The sequence below is a fragment of the Cydia splendana genome, chromosome 12, assembly GCF_910591565.1.
Source record: "Cydia splendana chromosome 12, ilCydSple1.2, whole genome shotgun sequence".
In the NCBI taxonomy this organism is placed as follows: domain Eukaryota; kingdom Metazoa; phylum Arthropoda; class Insecta; order Lepidoptera; family Tortricidae; genus Cydia; species Cydia splendana.
This window is the reverse complement of record NC_085971.1, coordinates 2,802,060-2,820,998: the sequence shown is the minus strand read 5'-3', so window position 1 is coordinate 2,820,998 and position 18,939 is coordinate 2,802,060. Positions and strand designations below refer to the sequence as shown.

Here is an 18,939-nt window from a genome sequence, read left to right as displayed (position 1 = left end):
AAAATAATTAATACGTACAGACCAAAAACCTAACCCACTTCTAGATGACATAGAAACTTGATATTTGGCATCAAAGTAGACTATTAGGCGTATAAAAAGGGAAAAATCTGAAAACTGGAAATTATTGATATTTCTATGGAAAAAAATAAATTTAATACTTATAGACCAAAAACCTAACCCACTTCTAGATGACTTAGAAACTTGATATTTGGCAGCAAGGTAGACTATTAGGTGTATATAGAGGGAGAAATCAGAAAACTGGAAATAATTGATATTTCGATGGAAAAAAAAAATTAATACGTACAGACCAAAAACCTAACCCACTTCTAGATGACTTAGAAACTTGACATTTGGCATCAAGGTAGACTATTAGGTGTATATAAAGGGAAAAATCTGAAAACTGGAAATTATTGATATTTCGATGGAAATAATAACAATTAATACTTATAGACCAAAAACCTAACCCACTTCTAGATGACTTAGAAACTTGATATTTGGCATCAATAGTCTATTAGGTGTTTATACAGGGAAAAATCTGAAAACTGGAAATTATTGATATTTCGATGGAAAAAAAAAAATTATAGACGGTCAAGCAAATCTTGTCAGTAGAAAAAGGCGCGAAATTCAAAATTTCTATGAGGCGATATCCCTTCGCGCCTACATTTTTCAAATTTGCCGCCTTTTTCTACTGACAAGATCTGCTTGACCAAGTATAATACTTATAGACCAAAAACCTAACCCACTTCTAGATGACTTAGAAACTTGATATTTGGCATCAATGTAGACTATTAGGCATATACAAAAGGAAAAATCTGAAAACTGAAACTTTTTGACAACTGACCGCGCGTTAGCGAGGGTCTCCTTTTCAGCTCAGGCAAACTGCTTTCACGATGAATACCTACTATAGTAATTTCTGTACAAAAAGTAATGATATCCCAACAAAAACATAAATGTGAAATGGGAGCCAAGTTCAATATTAAGAATATGTGTCGTTGTTGACTCGCCGACAAAAGAATTGAGATCTATATGGGTGCCAAGTTCTGTGTTGTGTAGAAAATCCTGAAATTATAAAGGATTTGACTTGGCTAGTTTTTACCAACAAACCAAATTTTAGAAAAGTAGCCTATACGTAAAAACTAGCCAAGACAAATCCTTTATAATTTCAGGATTTTCTACACAACACAGAACTTGGCACCCATATAGATCTCAATTCTTTTGTCGGCGAGTCAACAACGACACATATTCTTAATATTGAACTTGGCTCCCATTTCACATTTATGTTTTTGTTGGGATTAAACTTATCTTCGACCACTTCAACGTATAACAAAGAGTTTTCGCACCTGCAAGAATTATTAAGGGATAAACTGAAATAGACGTCACATAAAAAAAGAAGCGCTGATGGCCTAGCGGTAAGAGCGTACGACTGTCAATCCGGAGGTCGCGGGTTCAAACCCCGGCTCGTATTAATGAGTTTTTCGAAATTTATGTACGAAATATCAGTTGATATTTACCAGTCACTTTTCGGTGAAGGAAAACATCGTGAAGAAACCGGACTAAACCCAATAAGGCCTAGTTTACCCTCTGTGTTCGAAGGTCAGATGGCAGTCGCTTTCGAAAAAAATGGTGCCTACATGAATTATTGGGATTAGTTGCCAAGCGGACCACAGGCGAGCCCATGAGCCGTGGCAACAAGCCGGGACAACGCGAGGATGATGATGATACAAATGAAAAATTAAGCAAGCCCTCCGTGGCCGAGGCCCGATCAAAATATTCAATAAAATAATTTGATTCTTTCTCCAATTAAATCCTTAAAGTAAAATAAATGCGAAATTTAATTAAAAATTACATGTCAAGCACGATCGCACCATATCAGTTCTGAATATCTTAATGTCGTGCGCATTCAAACCTTGTTTGCTCGGTCCGTACGACAGCACGCTTATTATGAATGGCTGCAAACCGACCAAATCTAGAACACTACAACTTTATTACGACTACTACAGGTATCGATGGGTATTCGATTCGGTCGGGTAGCCGTGTCGTGCTATGAACGGTACATTATTGAAGGCAATCACGGAGATTCCTACGCACAAAAGGGCGTAAGTATACAAAGGTTTGTAGTAAGAAGCGTCGTTTTGGGTTTGAGAGTGCAACAGCCGGCCAGGTGGATGTTTACCTCGATTTGCTGATCAATTATTGCCAGCGGATCTAGCACGGACATCTGCTTTGGCGCTAACTTTTATAATTGGAGTCGTTAGACATTGATGGCATGATGTGCTGAAGACATAGCTGGAATTTCGTAGTTAATATCTCAACTTGTTTTGATAATTATGACATTAGGGAAGACCGAGATGAGTTAAAACAGAGGTACGTTGAAACAACGTCAATTTTGCTGTATTTATAATCGTCGCATTGAGGGACCAGTGGACGGTGGGTCGAGGCTAAACATCTCTTTTTCCAGCTCGAAGTTTCTTCCTACCTCTGTTTTAACTTACCTCGGTCTCCCGTACTCGTAGTAGTCGTAGTGTTTTTCAAACGTAACCAAAGTAAGTATTGGAGCCATTCTATCTTTATATTTATCAAGTGTTAGCCCGATGGTTATCACCAAGACCCCTAACCAAGAATGGCATCAGAATCTATGGCCACGGTGAGCGGTATCAAAGATGAATGAACGCTAAATTAATGACTTGTCACTTTTCAGTACGTTGGAGGACAATTTATTTCCAATAGGTTGAGATTGAGCAACTAAAAAAATACGTGTCTGTTATTTTAGACTATTCTCTAATATATATCAAAAGAAACCAAATCGGAGCCGGACAATTGGGTACCTTTCCGTGTCAAGCAAAACCCAGATCGCAAATAATTAATGATTAAACGAACTTATCTTACGTAATGTAGAACAAAGAACATTCCTAAAACCCGTATCGCACCATCAATACCCTCCATTTTTCCAAAATTAAACCCCAGCGAATACACAAAACGGAAAGCTAATTAAGATTCTGGCCCGACAATAATTTCCCCTTTTCACATACTTATTACAGCTGATGGTAATCTCGTACCATTGTCCGAGTATAACATAATATGGACAATGATAAATGGACCCGAATGCGCCTCTTGATTAAATGACCTCTTTGTTGATAGTACGGATTCTCTGGACTTCATTAGGTGCCTTAAGGCTTCTTAGGGTTCATTATTACCAACTTAGATAAATCCCATCCGGGCACAACATAGAAAATAAACACCACTGAAATTTTAACTAATATTGAATTAAAATATTGGAAACCCCTGCTCGTACCTGTGAGTTTTGCGGAACTTATGTACGATGTATTATTTGATATTTACCAATCCAATTTCAGTGAATGAATATACTTAGAAGGTCAGATGGCAAGCACTTTCAAAATAACTAGTGCATACGTCAATTCTTTCTAAGCATAATCCTAATTAGCTACTACCCATACTTTTAATTTGTTATTGTTTATTGTATTTATATTTTATTCCTTGAAATAAAATTTACTGCTAATTACTAGTAGGTAGGTCATCATCATCATCATCAGTAGGTAGGTACTTCAATGGAATTTAAACCACTTTTCAACTGGAATAGAGAATCAAGCATTTTTGTTTCGTTAAATTTAAAAACAAACTTAATTCAACTTTATCATAAAATTCATAAACCTCATAAAAAATACTCGTACAAAGATACGTTTTTCCTTCAGAAATGTGACCTAGAAAAATTTGGGAGCCAAACAACATAAAAACTGTATTCAAGTATTCTAATTACACAATCACTTTTCTCTGAATTTACGTAAAAAGTCGTACCAAGACGCAAAAAAGTCTCTACAATTCAACTTAAAAAGAGCTCACAAAACGCAAAAACATGAGGTCCATATCACGTTTTAGTTGCAAAGAATAGTTATATTTTCAAGTGTGGCCACGAAAATTACGATCAGAACGAGGGACAGAACAACTGTTCAACACGTGTCACTGGAGGGTCGATGGGAAGGTTTCAAGTCTGTGTGTATTAGGCATTTAATCCTTTTACTGAATAAGGGCGTGGATATTATGCTATACCGCAAACTGACCTCTATTTAGTGTCCAGACAAACCTATTTGACTAACAATAAGACCTATCTATTAAATAGTTTCTTTTAAATTCGCATTTCCGCTACGGGAGTCAGCTATGAGAAGGATGTAAATCAACCCGAGCTCTTGAAAGCTACAAAAGGATTCTTTTGACTAAATGACAACAAACATTACAAGGCAAAACATCCTTCGAAGCTTGCACAATAAAAAGAAGTAAAGTAAAGTAAAGTTTAGTTTTTTATTCGCATAAAATATGGTATAAAAATCCAGTACAAAGACATATTTAGCTATACAATAGCATGCAAAGTAATCTTAAAGCTAGACCTAGATTAAACCTAAACACTAGACTGAAAGTATACGTACTCGTAAACTCGTAACATATATTATGTGTTCCTAGTAAATTTTAACTGCCTCGATTTCACTATACTACTTTTTTAATAGCTAAATACACTTCGACAGTGATATGATTACCCTTACGTTTTCTTTGGCGACAAGAAGGAATGGAAAATGATTTTATCCGCCAAAGACGTCAACTGACGCTCGCGGCAGGCGTGGCTCACTCCGCGATTTCGTCGCTTTGCTACAGGTAGATAAAAGTACATCCGTTCCACACCAATTTTGGTGGCTAGCCATAAGCCGCGAGTGGCGCTGTCGCCACCTAGCGGCCATATCTGTCCTGATCGTAACAGTTCAAGATGACACGACTGACACGATAGGGTTGGCGTTCTAAAGGTTCAAGGAACGGTAAAAAGCATGCTCACCCAAGGGTGCAATCATCCATAGGCTACGGTATTCGATTCATGCAAGCCGTATACACTTTGGCTACTCGACGTAGCATAAAATTACCTAGCATCATTTTCATGTTTTCAAATAGGATTTTACAGCAACTGGCTAAAAGCTTCGTAAGTCGATCCCAATTGCCACCATCTTTGTTTACCAATGCTACCTTTTATATAAAAACAAAATGAAATATTCCCGAAATAACAGGGAACCCTACGGGCCCTGAAGAGTATTATCTAAGAGCAAATATTTACGGTACTGTATAAAATCCGCCCCTCTTTTGACAGGTAATGGTATACGGGAAATGGTTCTAATTTATTTGGAGAGAGCCGATAACATTAATGCGCAAACATTGATAAATTTAATTTTAGATTTATATACGTTTTGGAGCGTGTCGGCGGCATTATGCCGTTTGAAACGTTCTGGTAAATGATATCCGAATGTTGAGGAAAATTACAAAGGGATATTAGCACGTTTGGCGCAATCATGTTTAGTAAATACGCAAACAAACAACGCAAGTCATTACCTGTTCCAAAGTAATACAACACAGTTATCAAAAGAAAATAATAAATGTCTTTTGCACTTTAATAACACACTATTATTTGTGTGTGTAACACATCTTACCGCTACTGGCGCGACTCCAAGTCGTGCCTGAAATTGCGCGACTTTCGACAAGATATCAAACTATGTATAGTGTGAATCAAGCGATCTGAGCTAGTTTACTCAAAGAGTCTCAGGAATACAATACCATTGAGTGGTAAACCACAAATTAGGATAATCCCCTCGTAGTAAAAGCAGATTATAACCGCCTTGAAATGTTAGTATAGATTAACGACTCTATTTCTTTAAACAATAGACTACAAAATGCACTAACTAAATAATGGCTAACCCAATTTTTTTGCATTTAACAACCATCGACACCTGTCGTGGCTAAGGTGCATGTGACTTTCCAAAAGATTGATTGATATTATCTTTTTAGACCATTTTAACCCCATTCAACAAGAAATAAGGTTTAGAATTCAATATACATGCAATGTACTTCTAACTTATTTTGTAAGTAAATTGGTTGGCCCCTACGAGAACAAAAGCAGATAATAGGATTGTAATAGAACAATGCCATTGTTAGTACAGGTAAGTGAACAAGCTCAGTTGAAAGAATTTTATCTATATACCTAAATGATAATTCTAGACAAAATTTTCAAGTGTATATGACACCAACAAGCTAAAAAGAACCAGATTCAGTAGTGCATCTGTAAAAATGTAGGTATCATTGATAAAACATTCAATACATGATTACAACAAAAGTGGTAGGCTTTATATAGGAATGCCATCCAAAATAAGTATGCACAGCAAGAAAAATAAATAACTATGAGCAAAAACTATCCTAAAATTATTAAAAACAAAGACAATATACCTTAAAAACATACTAAATTAAAAAATTACATAAAAGACCGTAACATGGTAAATTGCTTATTATTGTTGTGTAGTATTATAGTTTAAGAATATATCATGTGGTACCCGGTCATCAGTGCTTTAATCCTTTTCCAGGCCGCACCAAACTACAAGGTTTTTCCGGTAGTAAACATATACTACGATTGAACATAGCTGCATGTTGTATAAATCTGATAAGTGCTGTATCAATGATGTCCAGATTCTATCACCAAATAAGAGTGATTAGAAAGCTTCCACTGCAAACTGACTTGATTCACAAAATTCAGTTCCTTAAACTCGAAAAGTAATAGAGCACTCCATTCCAACGCTAGAATCTCTCGTCCTTAACTCAATGCCAAAAGGTATCAAGTCACAAGTGATTCTACAAGATATGATTCGCTCTTCAATTGGTAAAGAAGGTGGCAGGCGATGAATAACTTTAATTTGATCAAACTTGGAGCCATTAGAGCTGCGATTGGTTAGCATGCTCATCTCGCCACTTCCTAGCGGACGGTTTGCAGTTTTATACTTTAGGACTTAATTGGAGTAACGATATTATAATTTGGGAAATCGAAAGTAGGTAAAATAAAATGGGCGCGGCTATAAATAAGCTCGCAAGAGATAAACTAGGGTTACCTACGTATATAACTTTATTTAAAGATCTGCGTGCATAAACTTTATTAAATATGATACGCTAGTTGCGGGAGAGTTGAAAACGCTCAAGACGAGATCGTTGCGCGCTCGCGGCGAAATCATTGTGAGCTCGCCTCGCTTTCAACTCTTCCGCAAATCGCCAGTGTGATAAGGCTCTTAAGTTAAATATCGTCATTATCATATAATTTAAGAGTTGAGCTCTTGTCCGTGGAGCAATTTTCATATAGGTTTGTCCTATATCTCACATGGAAAATAAATATTTAGTTGAAGGACTTTAATTAAAATTTAACTTGCAAAACAACATTTCATTATTTCAAAATGAAATCTCATCAAAATGCAACCATGTGAATAAAATATAATAACCATTAAAAGTCAACTAATATACTACACTGCGAATAAGTATTATCAAAATTTAATCTAATTATAGAAACTCATTTCACAATTACTCTATCTGTGTTTGATGTGGTAATATTTGTTGACAGTAAAATTATATGCTTCTTGTTTGATATTAAACTAGATCACAACTTATAATGTGCAATTAATATACTAATGATACCTAAATATGAAATATAGGTTTGATATGTATACCAATATTACGTGCCCTGGCAACAAGCTGGGAAAAAGTTTTTCTAAGATGCGAAAGTCTGAACGTTATAGGTTTTCTTCTACAGGGTGACACAAAAAAAGGGATGGGAAGGACATGTTAATATTCAATAATTGAAATATAAAAACAAACATGAACGCTGAAAACAATATACTATTTTTTTGGGCAGTCGTGTAATTAGAGGTATAATCTTGAATCTCTATGTACCTATTACATAATACACTTTTTCTCGCTTTTATAACTCTCCACCTATACTATACTCAACCACCGAAATTTAATTTCGTAATAAATTCCTAGAAAAGTACAAATCGCTTCTACACTTAAGGCACCGATAATATCGATATATCGTTCCTCAAATCGTCCTCCACACTTCCTTGGATCCGCGGTCCATCTCTTAATTGACGATTCAACCGAAGCCCAACTTCGCCGACATGGAAAGTCACTACAGACACAAAGCCACTTAAAAACAAAAGAGCAACTAGCGACTTGAAGCTACAATCATAAGACTCAATTAAGACTAGTTAAGATAGTTGGAGTCGGTATTTGATTACATTAAATTAAATAATTTCGATTTAATAGTTCTGAGAAAATTTATCTGAAACGATTTTATAGTTTGATAGATTTTACAAGTCTTTCGAGCTGATCGCACCGAATATACATACCGTTGACTTTTTTTTAAACTCCTGTTATTTTAGGTTGTTATTATAACCATAATCAAATCTTTTTTTTACTTTTTTCAAAACAACTATCCATACAATTTTAATTTATACCGCTCCAAATATCTTCATTATTTTGTAAAGTGTCGAATCTTGAGATGAACCCTATTTTTGCAAACCTTAAAAATATTGACTAAATATATGCCCCCATTTTAAGATCAATTAAATTCGATTAATATTTATGTAAACTGAAATAGATGTCAGATACGAAAGAAAAATGAGGAAGGCCTCTAGTGTAGTGCCCGAAACTGGAATCGAACTAGCGTCTTCAGCATTAATTGTTTCTATTCTTCATGAAGTTGTTAATATAATGCCTGACTCCCACCTGCCTATCTTACAACGTACATATTAGGATAACGAAGACTCCATCGAGGGTCTTAGCCAATATCAGGTATCGTAAACAATTTATCCGACAGTGCCCCGTCACCGTGAGTGCTGCGTTCGCTGTCAGGTAAAAAAAAGCACAGATAGCTGGTAATCTGACAAGTCAAGTTAGTATTATAAATGCTTACATTTTCATCAGATCTACACCTACATATTTTGCAATGTACATAGGCCTCTTCTACGCCTACACACATTTTGCAATGTACATATTAGGATAACGAGGACTCGAGTAAGGGTATGAGATTATGGAATATCAGGTATCGTAAACAATTTGTCCAAAAGTGCCGTATCATCATGACACGCCTGCTGTGTTCGCTGTCAGGTAAAAAAACTGTACCTACCAATGACTGGTACTAGGAGAAGTCATGTTAGGATTAACTTCACTTCCCCTTGACTTGAATGTTGTATATGTCGCAGTCAAAAGTGTGAACTGGTCAAAAGAACTTTTAACCGACAAAAACAGGCAAAACTGCTTTTGACTGAGCATGTTGGTCAAAAGTAGTTTTACCTGAAAATCATTAGTTAATATTAATAGTAATTGTGACTGTTACTATCAGTCAAAAGTACTCGCAGAAATAGGTAGGTTAGGGTTATTTTTTTTTGCTACGCCCTAAAAACGAAACTGTTCCCAGAGATAGGTAGGTTAGGGTTATTTTTTTTTTTGCTACGCCCTAAAAACGAAACTGCTGCCAGAAATAGGTATGATTTTCAGGTAAAACTACTTTTGACCAACATGCTCAGTCAAAAGCAGTTTTGCCTGTTTTTGTTGGTTAAAAGTTCTTTTGACCAGTTCACACTTTTGACTGCGACATATACACTGACATCAGAATATTTGAAACATTGAATCATGTTATTTAGTTATCGTGCGTCTAATCCGCGGCAATACATGTACGGACAAGTACAAGCGAAATGTACGATAACTAAATAACATGATTGAAATATAATTCTAATGTCAGTGTACGTTCGAACTGGCCAGTAAAGTAGGTAATTACTACATTTATTTTTAAACAAGATTAAGTCCCGCAATTTAATTTAAAATTCAATTTGTTACAAAAGATAGTTATAATATCCAATCTAGATCTGTTAACCGTACGACTGTACGTTGCGTAACTATATACGCCATTTACGGGTCTAGCCTAATTAGACATTCCATAGCGAAAGTATGGAACAACCAATTTAGCTAGAACCATAAATGGCGTAGCAATGGCGGAGCGTGATGGTCTGATGGTACAATATAATTTTAAAACCATTACAATTTAAAAACACAAAGTTCATATCAGATCACAGAAATAATGATCCGTTATTCATAAATAACGGATCATTATTTAAAAGTGAGTAAATAAGTGATTCGTTAAAAATAATATCCGTAGCGGTCGAAACCACTCCGTCACGGCGACTGGCAAATTTAACGATTACCACGAATTGTTACTTATCACATTCCTTTTAATTGTCGACCTTTGTTTGATTAATTGTAGTTTATGTTACTGTTACGTAATGAAAGGCATTAAAATACATATTATACCTACTTGGCCGAGGACCGCGAAAACTGGCGTCTACTCCAGGAGCCAGGTGATGATGCTACAACTCGCAGTGCATATAAATTGCGCTCTTTTATTTGTTGGTGTAAGGATAATGCATAGAGATCCGTATCAATGTCAGCGGCCGATCGTAATATCCGGCAGATCATGAAATTCCTAGGCATATCGTAAAACGATAAATCATTGTCTCGTTCCCTGGGTCGACGGAGCCCCGCTACGTGCGGCTCCTTATTCTGGTCAATTTGCCATTCCAGCATCTACGGCAACTTAATGAACTATCTAACTATTGATGTGGTTTAATGTGACTACCGTCAAAACATTACACAGGAACTTTACGATCGGCCGGATTTAACGATCGGCCGCCGACATCAATATCAAATCAAAAAGAGAGTTGTAAAATCTGACTAACCCTTCACCTTCAACGTGTCTAACTAAATGTAATTAATTAATTATTAAATATTTTACAAGTGCAAATGATGTGAAATATTGGGATGTGAAATTAAATAATAGGATAAGGCACAGCCTGTGTTTGAAATGGATATAATTAACTGAACTATTAACGATAGTGCTTATTTTAATTGGGAATCGCAATTAAAATATTAATTTTGTAATTATATCTTTTGAATTACTATATTTATGAACTTACTAGTGAATAGAGTTAATGATTTTCAATTATGCACATTCTTGAAACAAATAATTATATGTTTTAGAAGGAGGCAAAGTTGTTGTTTAACCGTCATAATATACCTTAATAATGCTAAAAGTTGTTAAGTTAAGTTGTTGTGTTGTCCCCGTGTTCAAAGGCTACTTCTGGTTTTAAAGTAATTTTTATTTCTATACTGCTACCATATTAAACCTTGGAAGCAAAACCGTATACATACATCGCAAAACTACAACTTTTTTGTAAAAATATCGAAACATCGGCATGTCGTTAAAGTCGATAAAAAGAATGAAAAAATAAATATACATTCAAAATAACGAGTGGATTTGTGCAAGCCACAGGATTCTTATAGAAATCATTTAAATTCACGTTCAGTAAATATCAATTTGACGGCCCAATTAAAAAAAAACTGTAAAATAGGGTTTATTTCATCTGAATAAATGTTTTTTTTATTTTTTTTTTATTCGAACAATGCTCTGGCTGATCGCCAATCATATTAAGAGCTCCGTCTAGTAGGAGATTGATATGTGGGGCTTTTGAAAGAACATTTCGTAGTTCCGCCGAGATTGGTCTGTCACAACTGACGGACGGCCGCTTGTGTAGTCGTACTGGTTGGATGCAACTCGATAAATCTGTCACCTTTCTAATGAATTTCAGATGTACAGAATGATAATAGTTATTTGTTTTACAAAGGGGCAAAGTTATTGTTTAACCCCTCGTGCGTAGCTTCGATTGTAAGGCGGCGGCTAAGTTCTTGAGAATCATAAAGAAATTACAATACTTGCCGAAATAAACCAAGAAGCACAGTTCCCGATAAAGAGTTCCTAAATGATGATAAATTATTTGTGGTCTGTTTCATTTAAAAGCATAACAATGTTTTTCTATACTTTTCTGTATAACATTTTACTCGCTTAACTCTATTTCTTCTACAATGCTAAAGTTAAGTCTATCAAGTTTAAAAAGTAGAGCATGTTGGAAAGGCATTTGACCAAATTAAACGTTCCGTGCCGCTCAGGGCAGCTTACTTGGAACCAATAAATTACCTGCATTACTTTGAAATGCATTAAAATACTACAAAAAAGCGGGCTTCTCTTGACGATGTCAAACACGGTAAGGTGTAATTTGCCGTTGTTTCTGGGCTTTTCTTTCATTAATCTTTGTTATTTGTCTTGTAAATTGTACCTACATCTGAATATGTAAAATAAAATTATAATTGAGGCCATCGGCCATCTTGAGCAAATGGGAGGTGATCGGGCGTGTTTGAGGGAAAACCGATAGGACGCCGCCCGGTCGGCCGACCTAGGTATCGATGGGCGGATGTGTTTGACGCTGATCTGCGCGAGCTCCGGGTTGAAAACTGGCGAGAAACGGCACAGGACCGGGATCAGTGGCGAGCTGTCGTGTTGGAGGCCAAGACACACTTTGGGTCGCTGCGCCAGAGAAGTAAGTAGTAAGTAAGTAAGTATTAATGACGCGTTATACAGATGCAAACAGCCGTTGATGTTAGGATCTTAGGAGCGGCTTTTTGGAGGCGGGTTCGTGGGCCCTTATGTCTAGTTTATAGTGACCATCTATGTTTATAGTTGTCGGGGCCGATATAGCATTTTACTTTACTATAGGTACGAATTATCGATATTATATTTTAACATTAAATTAGTGTACTACAATCAGTGACGGAAGACGTCTATAGTTAACTATTCTAGTTCCTTGATTAAAATACATTCCTTCACGGTTATGATTTTTGTTCATTACTTTTATTAATTACAATGAAGATTGACAATAGACGATATTGTTAATCGTTTTAATTTTATTTTTCATGTTAATCAATTTTACGCAAAAACGGTTGCCGCATAGTTTTAAAGTTTGTGATGTGTATAGCTGAAAATCGGATTCAATAATTTCAAATTATTTATAATTTTCAAATGCAATAATTTGAGAAAGGTTTTGTACTTACGGGTGTGGTGTTGGAGCCCTTGCTGGGACAGGGTTCCAAGATCTGCAAACAAACAGAAAAACATCATAAATATTGTTTACTTAATATATAATATTCAGAGACTTTTCATACACCTACACTGTAGGTATGTCCTACAGGAATTACATCTAAATGAGTTCATTGAGATATAAACAATGAAAATTACGAATAGTTATTACATTGTAAATTTATATATAGATTCGTTGCTTGTTGATAAAGAAGAGAGGATCTTGAGGGAGTCTATTGGAAAAGTGAAATGAGTAAATCACAAATTCGCTATCCATTCATTACAGCGCCACCTATGGACTGTCTCTGGAACTACGTACCCTTTTTGGATGCGTAAAATATTAATTATCGATTGGCTATCTAGGGTTCGATAAAGTATAAAAAGGGTCAGATAGATGGCGCTGTTAACGAAAGTTAACAGCTGCGTTTAATAGCACAAGATAAATATCTAGAACCGAGAAATACTAAAAACCTAATATTAAAACTAAAACCAGCAAGTCATTTGCGATTTTAATACTCGCTATCAGCCAACTGGCCCGCGTAAGTGCAAATCATCAATATCGCTAATATTACGAGAAGGGTTCCTACGTCCCTTGAATTATCTCCTGTGACGGAGCGTTTTGCCAGCATGGCCGGCGTTTTTAATACATACGGTACTTCCGTTTCCGTTTGCATTAATCTCATGAAATTTGAACGTACCTACCTACATTTTGATATCCATGGCTATACATGTCTTGGCACGAACGAGACGCACCACGGGCGAAGAAATGACATTATTTTGATGTCGAAATGTAAGTTGAATAGGCCTGAATGTCTGAGATATAATTATAGTAGACATCCGCGATTACGCCAGTGTCGAAACCGTTAAATATTTTTAACTTAATTTTGCTCTTAAAAGTTGGGGTTATATTTAAAGAAATTCTTTCTTGGTGGAGTTCTATGTATAACATTTCGAAGAACATACGAGTATATTTGAGGTGAAAAGAACGTATCTTTAACGTTCTAGGATATGCTTTGTATGTCGGTATCTATACAGGGTGGAAAGGCACGACGATCCTTCCCGGAAGTATTAGGTCGTTTAAGTGATACAGAGACTATTGGTAATGGTAAGAATCGTTAATTGAGTAAAAAATAAAAATTGCAAAAATACTACTTTTTAACTGTGGTGATAACCCTATAGCATGTGCACATGACGGCTAGATTAAGGATCTCCGTCGGGAAAGCTCGGGACTTTACACTTTTTTCCGATCGTTGACAGTATCGCAATGATGTATGAATGACGCATAAATGTCAAATAAATCAAATGCATGCAAAAATATTACAAACAATTTTATTACTTTCTTAGATAATTACTTTTTTCCAATATTTAATACTATCTTCTTTTCACATACGGTGTTCAAATGTACCTCCGTGTATTACAACGCCGCCGCAGCCCGTACCCGAGTATGTCGATGCACATGCGATATAGTGTATGCTCTTCGTCATTTATCCTCCGCAGAAAGCACCAATTAGCCTTTGTCTCATTTCGTCCGCAGTTTCACATTCCGTTTGGTTTGGTACACCATATCTTTTACACAGCCCCACAAATTTAAATAGCCACGAGCATCTAACATTTTTATTTGAAGAATATGACATTCAATAAGTATAGTTCAATGAAAATTTAATTTCAAACATCAGACGTCTTGTCTATTTCCTACCACGCAAGAAGGTTTGTTAGTTTGGTATTGAAGAAGTATTTATTCTTGATTTATTCTTAGTATTTCATTTTTGCAAGTTCATTTGGTGCAACTAACACAACCTACTTGTTATTTTTAATTATTTTAGATAGTTTCCAATTATTCGAAAATAATTTTGTGAAACGTGTTAAGAAACTAAAACCTTTTTATCAGTCAAGGAAACCAGAGATATTTATAAGACGATTGCGTACTTTTGAGTGGTTGTCAATGTCACCATTTGAACTGTCGTTGTAAACAATGTTGTGGTTAGTATTATTAATATTAAGGAATAACATAACTATTTCATTCAAGTATTGAACAAGTGGAACCACTAAGAAAGCGAAAATCCTGCAATGATTCTTACCGTGCTGTAAGCAGACCTAAAAATGGTTAGATGGCAACAAATTAGCATAATTTCCTGTCGAATACTGATTGTTTACAAGTAAGTTCATTGACCCTGTCACCTGTTAGGGTTAGAACAAAGTAGTTTTTTGCGTGGATGTTTAAAAGGTCATAATTTAGAAACGGTTGCCCATATTAACATAGTTTCTATGGAGAAAATATAGAGCTTAGGCTAAACTATCTCCCATTTCCGGAAAGGATCGTCGTGCCTTTCCACCCTGTATAACGAAACTGTTTTGTAAATAAAGATTTATAAGGAATATGCTACGATTTCTTTTTAGCGCACCTTGTCAGATCATCAATTCTGAACCAGTTTTACCAAGGCTCTTGAGTATGTTACGTTTCGTTTAATGAAAAATCACATGTTATATGCGATAAGTCAGATCTATGTCCTTGCATTAAAAAACCGGCCAAGAGCGACCAAAGCATACTCGTAACTCACGCACATGTCACAAACGTGGGCCGTCACAAAAAATGTGCCTTTTGTGACCATCTCGCAACATTGCTCTGACCCTGCCGGCAAAAGTATATTGACGGTGAAGGAATAAACCACTGCCAGACCTATTTCTGTTCTAGCCTGTGATTGTCACGTTTACTAAGTTTCAGTAGTTTGTTACTCGCTTCTAGAATATTTGAATAGGAAACTTATTCAACATCTTCGCTTCACCTTGTTTCCGATTTTGCCAAGCTACATCATAGAAGCGAATCCGTTGCGAATTTAAGAGGGAGCTACCGCAATTTGTAGTTTTTTGTATTTGGCAGAAATCACCAAAATAAACATTTACATCTCATATTTGTGCAGAGACTTGAGTCACCTTGTATAGACATGTTGGATATGTTCTAGCAATGACACCATGCTAAGAGAATGACCGCTTTGTTACCTCTCGTCACGTTTAAATCGCTAAAGCAATTTAGATGAAATTTACGTACGGAGATAGTTTCCGACCCGGAGAAGGACCTAGAATAGTTTTTATCAATCATCATCATCATTTCACGGACACGAAGTCGCAGGCAGAAGCAAGTAGTGTATATAGGTAGTTAGCTCGAATATACCTACATGCTCCATCTACAGAGTAAAGTGATCAGTGCATTGTATTAAGCATGTTTGCCAGCTTGGCTGAAGAGAATCCTGAGGGACATGACAATGTCAACCAATCGCACTATATAACCTCACATAATACAGTGCACATATTTGAAACAGTATATTTGACCGAGCGAAGCGGTCCGAAAATACCGCGGCTGAATCCCATCATTCATTATCTATGGGCCAATAGTTGCCTGAAAATAAAGATTTTCATTCATTCATTCCAGTTTAGCTGTGGGAGGCAGGAAGTTTCTGGTCACACACACAGTTGTGGACTGCCAACCATCTAAGTGGTGAAGATGGAAATGTTGTCGCGTAGAGCGATGGCGGAAAAAGCGGCAAGGATTAATCCGAAGGATTCATCGCAGCACTACACGGAGTTTATACATGCGATAGAAAATGCAAAGCTACATCTCTGCGCAGCCTAGTGTACCTACCTACCCCTAAAATGGCTGTGAACTCATCGCCCTGCACCAACCTTTTCGTGAATGCTATTTTTTATTTAGATCATTATGACTGTATTGTATTCTTGTACATATTTTTATCTTATCTATGTATATCTCACAATCTTTGTCGCGTGCGATATGCTACGCGGACTCGAAGTGTCACTAATTCTTGCCCTGAAGAGCATTGCAATTTCCACGCAAATCGATTGCTAGCCCGCTAATATATTTAATAGATGGAACACTCAAGATCTGAAACTGCTGTTAAAAACATTTTAGGAACAGTATGATTCTTTAAAATTCATTAAACTATTCTTTACTCCTTGCAATCGATACTTCATAGTTCATTCAGGGAACAATCCATGAGCTGTTCCGTAGAAGGGGATTTCATTTCGTATATTACCTACATTTTATCAACTGAAATAACTTGTTGCCAGCAAGTAGTGATATTTTTTGCAAGTCTAAACAGAATTGTTAATTTCCTCATTTCATTTATTTTATTTTATAAAGCGTTTGTTTTTTCGCCAATGATAACTTTGCCCTAAGGCCAAAATATTAATGTAGTATTACGTATTTTATGGTGTATAGATTAGCATACTGTCTGCAAACGGTTTACTGTTCCAATAGTGTCTGTCTGCAACCGTTTAGGGTGGCAGTGGAGGCATTAATACATAATGCGTTGTAATGGCGGCGGCGGATATTCAGAAACGCCTAGCTTATTCCTATTATTACACTTTTTATGACGTGCTTACACTTTTCCGGAATTATGGAGTAATAGTTATTTGTTTTATAAGGGGGCACAGTTGTTGTTTAACCGCTCGTGCTAATATTGATACCCGAGCAAGCGAAAGATTTCAAAATTGAACCACGAGCGTAGCGAGTGGTTCGAAAAATGGAATCTAGAGCGTTGCGAGGGTTTGCCTCCGAGTGAAAGACAAAATTTTTCACCACACCAACCCGAAGCAAATATTAAATGTAAAATATCAAACAAAATCAAATTCAATTGAATGTTATTAAATATTTATCATTCAACATACAATTCTACCAGCAAACATAAGAAAACAACTCAAAATTTGCATTTGATTACTTTGCCTCACATGTGAATTACTGATAGCAAAGTGCATATCCGTTTTTGAACTGCAAAGTAAGCCTTTCCGAGCTGGTGTGGTGAAAAATATTAATTTACCTCATCTTAGAGTTCTCTCATAAGTGTAGGTAGCATAAGTGTAGGAATTCGAGTCTTTTGAGTCTAAATTTGAAGAATTTACCTCAATTTAATATACCAATGGTTATTTGATTAGAGTCCTAAAGCAGAGGACACAATAAGGACGAGTCTTGTAGCATACTTTCGGAGATCGGGCTCCAATTGGCAATGTAGTCTTAAGAATTGGCGCAGGCAATAGTTTTTATGTTTTTTCTATATATAATTGAGAACAGTATGGCTTCGTAAATGATAATGAAGTACCTAATGCTGGTGTAGTAAATCCCAACGGTACCTACCATATATCAAGTGTTATAGACGCAAGGACTAAACCAGGGGGGTGTCACTACGCAGTTTAGGTACATTTGGCCGGCGCACCTCCCGGGCAGGGCAGGCGTATGGCAGTGCAGGCCACTCGGCTCGCACGATAGTCGTGTCACGTGGCGCTCGCGCAAAGAAAATTCACGGTTCGTGCGCGGTTATAAGTTGCAATTTTGTTGCAGGCGGCGAGTATAGGTATAATTTTATACCTAAACTGACTTTTGTGAAGGAGTGAATTTTCTGTACGGTAGTACTATTAGTTATTCTGTGACTAAACATTCTGCTTTCAAAATTAACAATAACAGCACTCATGATTTTGTGCCAGTGTTCCGCCATCTTGAATAACTAGTGCCAAGTATAATGCAACCGAAATCGACGCTCAATTTTCGCTTGCATGAAACTATTCTGCCATATCGTTTAATATTTATGAAAATTTGCCTAGCTTTTTAAATACCAGAAGTTACTCGCTGTATTTTCGGGATGTAATCCCAATCTAATTCTGGATTCTGCATAATGTTAAATAAAAAATGTGAGTATTTTATTCAAACAAGGGTTGATCGGTATTTGAAACGAAAACAGACCGAGCCTCATGATATTTTTTTGATAACCTGACCAGATTTGAACCGAAAATAAAATGCAAACAATATCTGTAAATTTATTGCACACATATACGGTGCAATTCGGGAAATGAATTAGAGATTCACTAGATACGACATAGTAAAGATATGTCACGTTACACGGCAAAAGGTACCTTATGGCGGCTGGCGCTTACCTACGTCGCATAGCGCCGCAATAATATTGGAGCGGCGTTAATAATAGCGTAAGCGCTAACCGCCAAAAGGTACCTTTACCCGTTAGACGTACCTTCACATCCTCGGAGTAAATATCTATGGAGCGGCCATTAACAGGCGTTCCCCTCTGCAAAAAGATCGCGGCCGCCGGTCAAGGAGG

The 18,939-nt window shown here is 36.4% G+C and overlaps 1 protein-coding gene across 5 annotated transcripts in view; it reads right to left on the bottom strand.

The window, feature by feature from the left end:
* The window catches only part of LOC134795287 (tyrosine-protein phosphatase Lar), a 646,064-nt gene that overhangs the window by 385,822 nt on the left and 241,303 nt on the right, over positions 1-18,939 (bottom strand). For all 5 annotated transcript variants that reach the window (XM_063767084.1, XM_063767085.1, XM_063767087.1 and 2 more), the window contains exon 4: positions 12,799-12,840. In XM_063767084.1, coding sequence (XP_063623154.1) covers positions 12,799-12,840 — 42 coding nt within the window. The remainder of the gene's footprint in view (positions 1-12,798; positions 12,841-18,939) is intronic.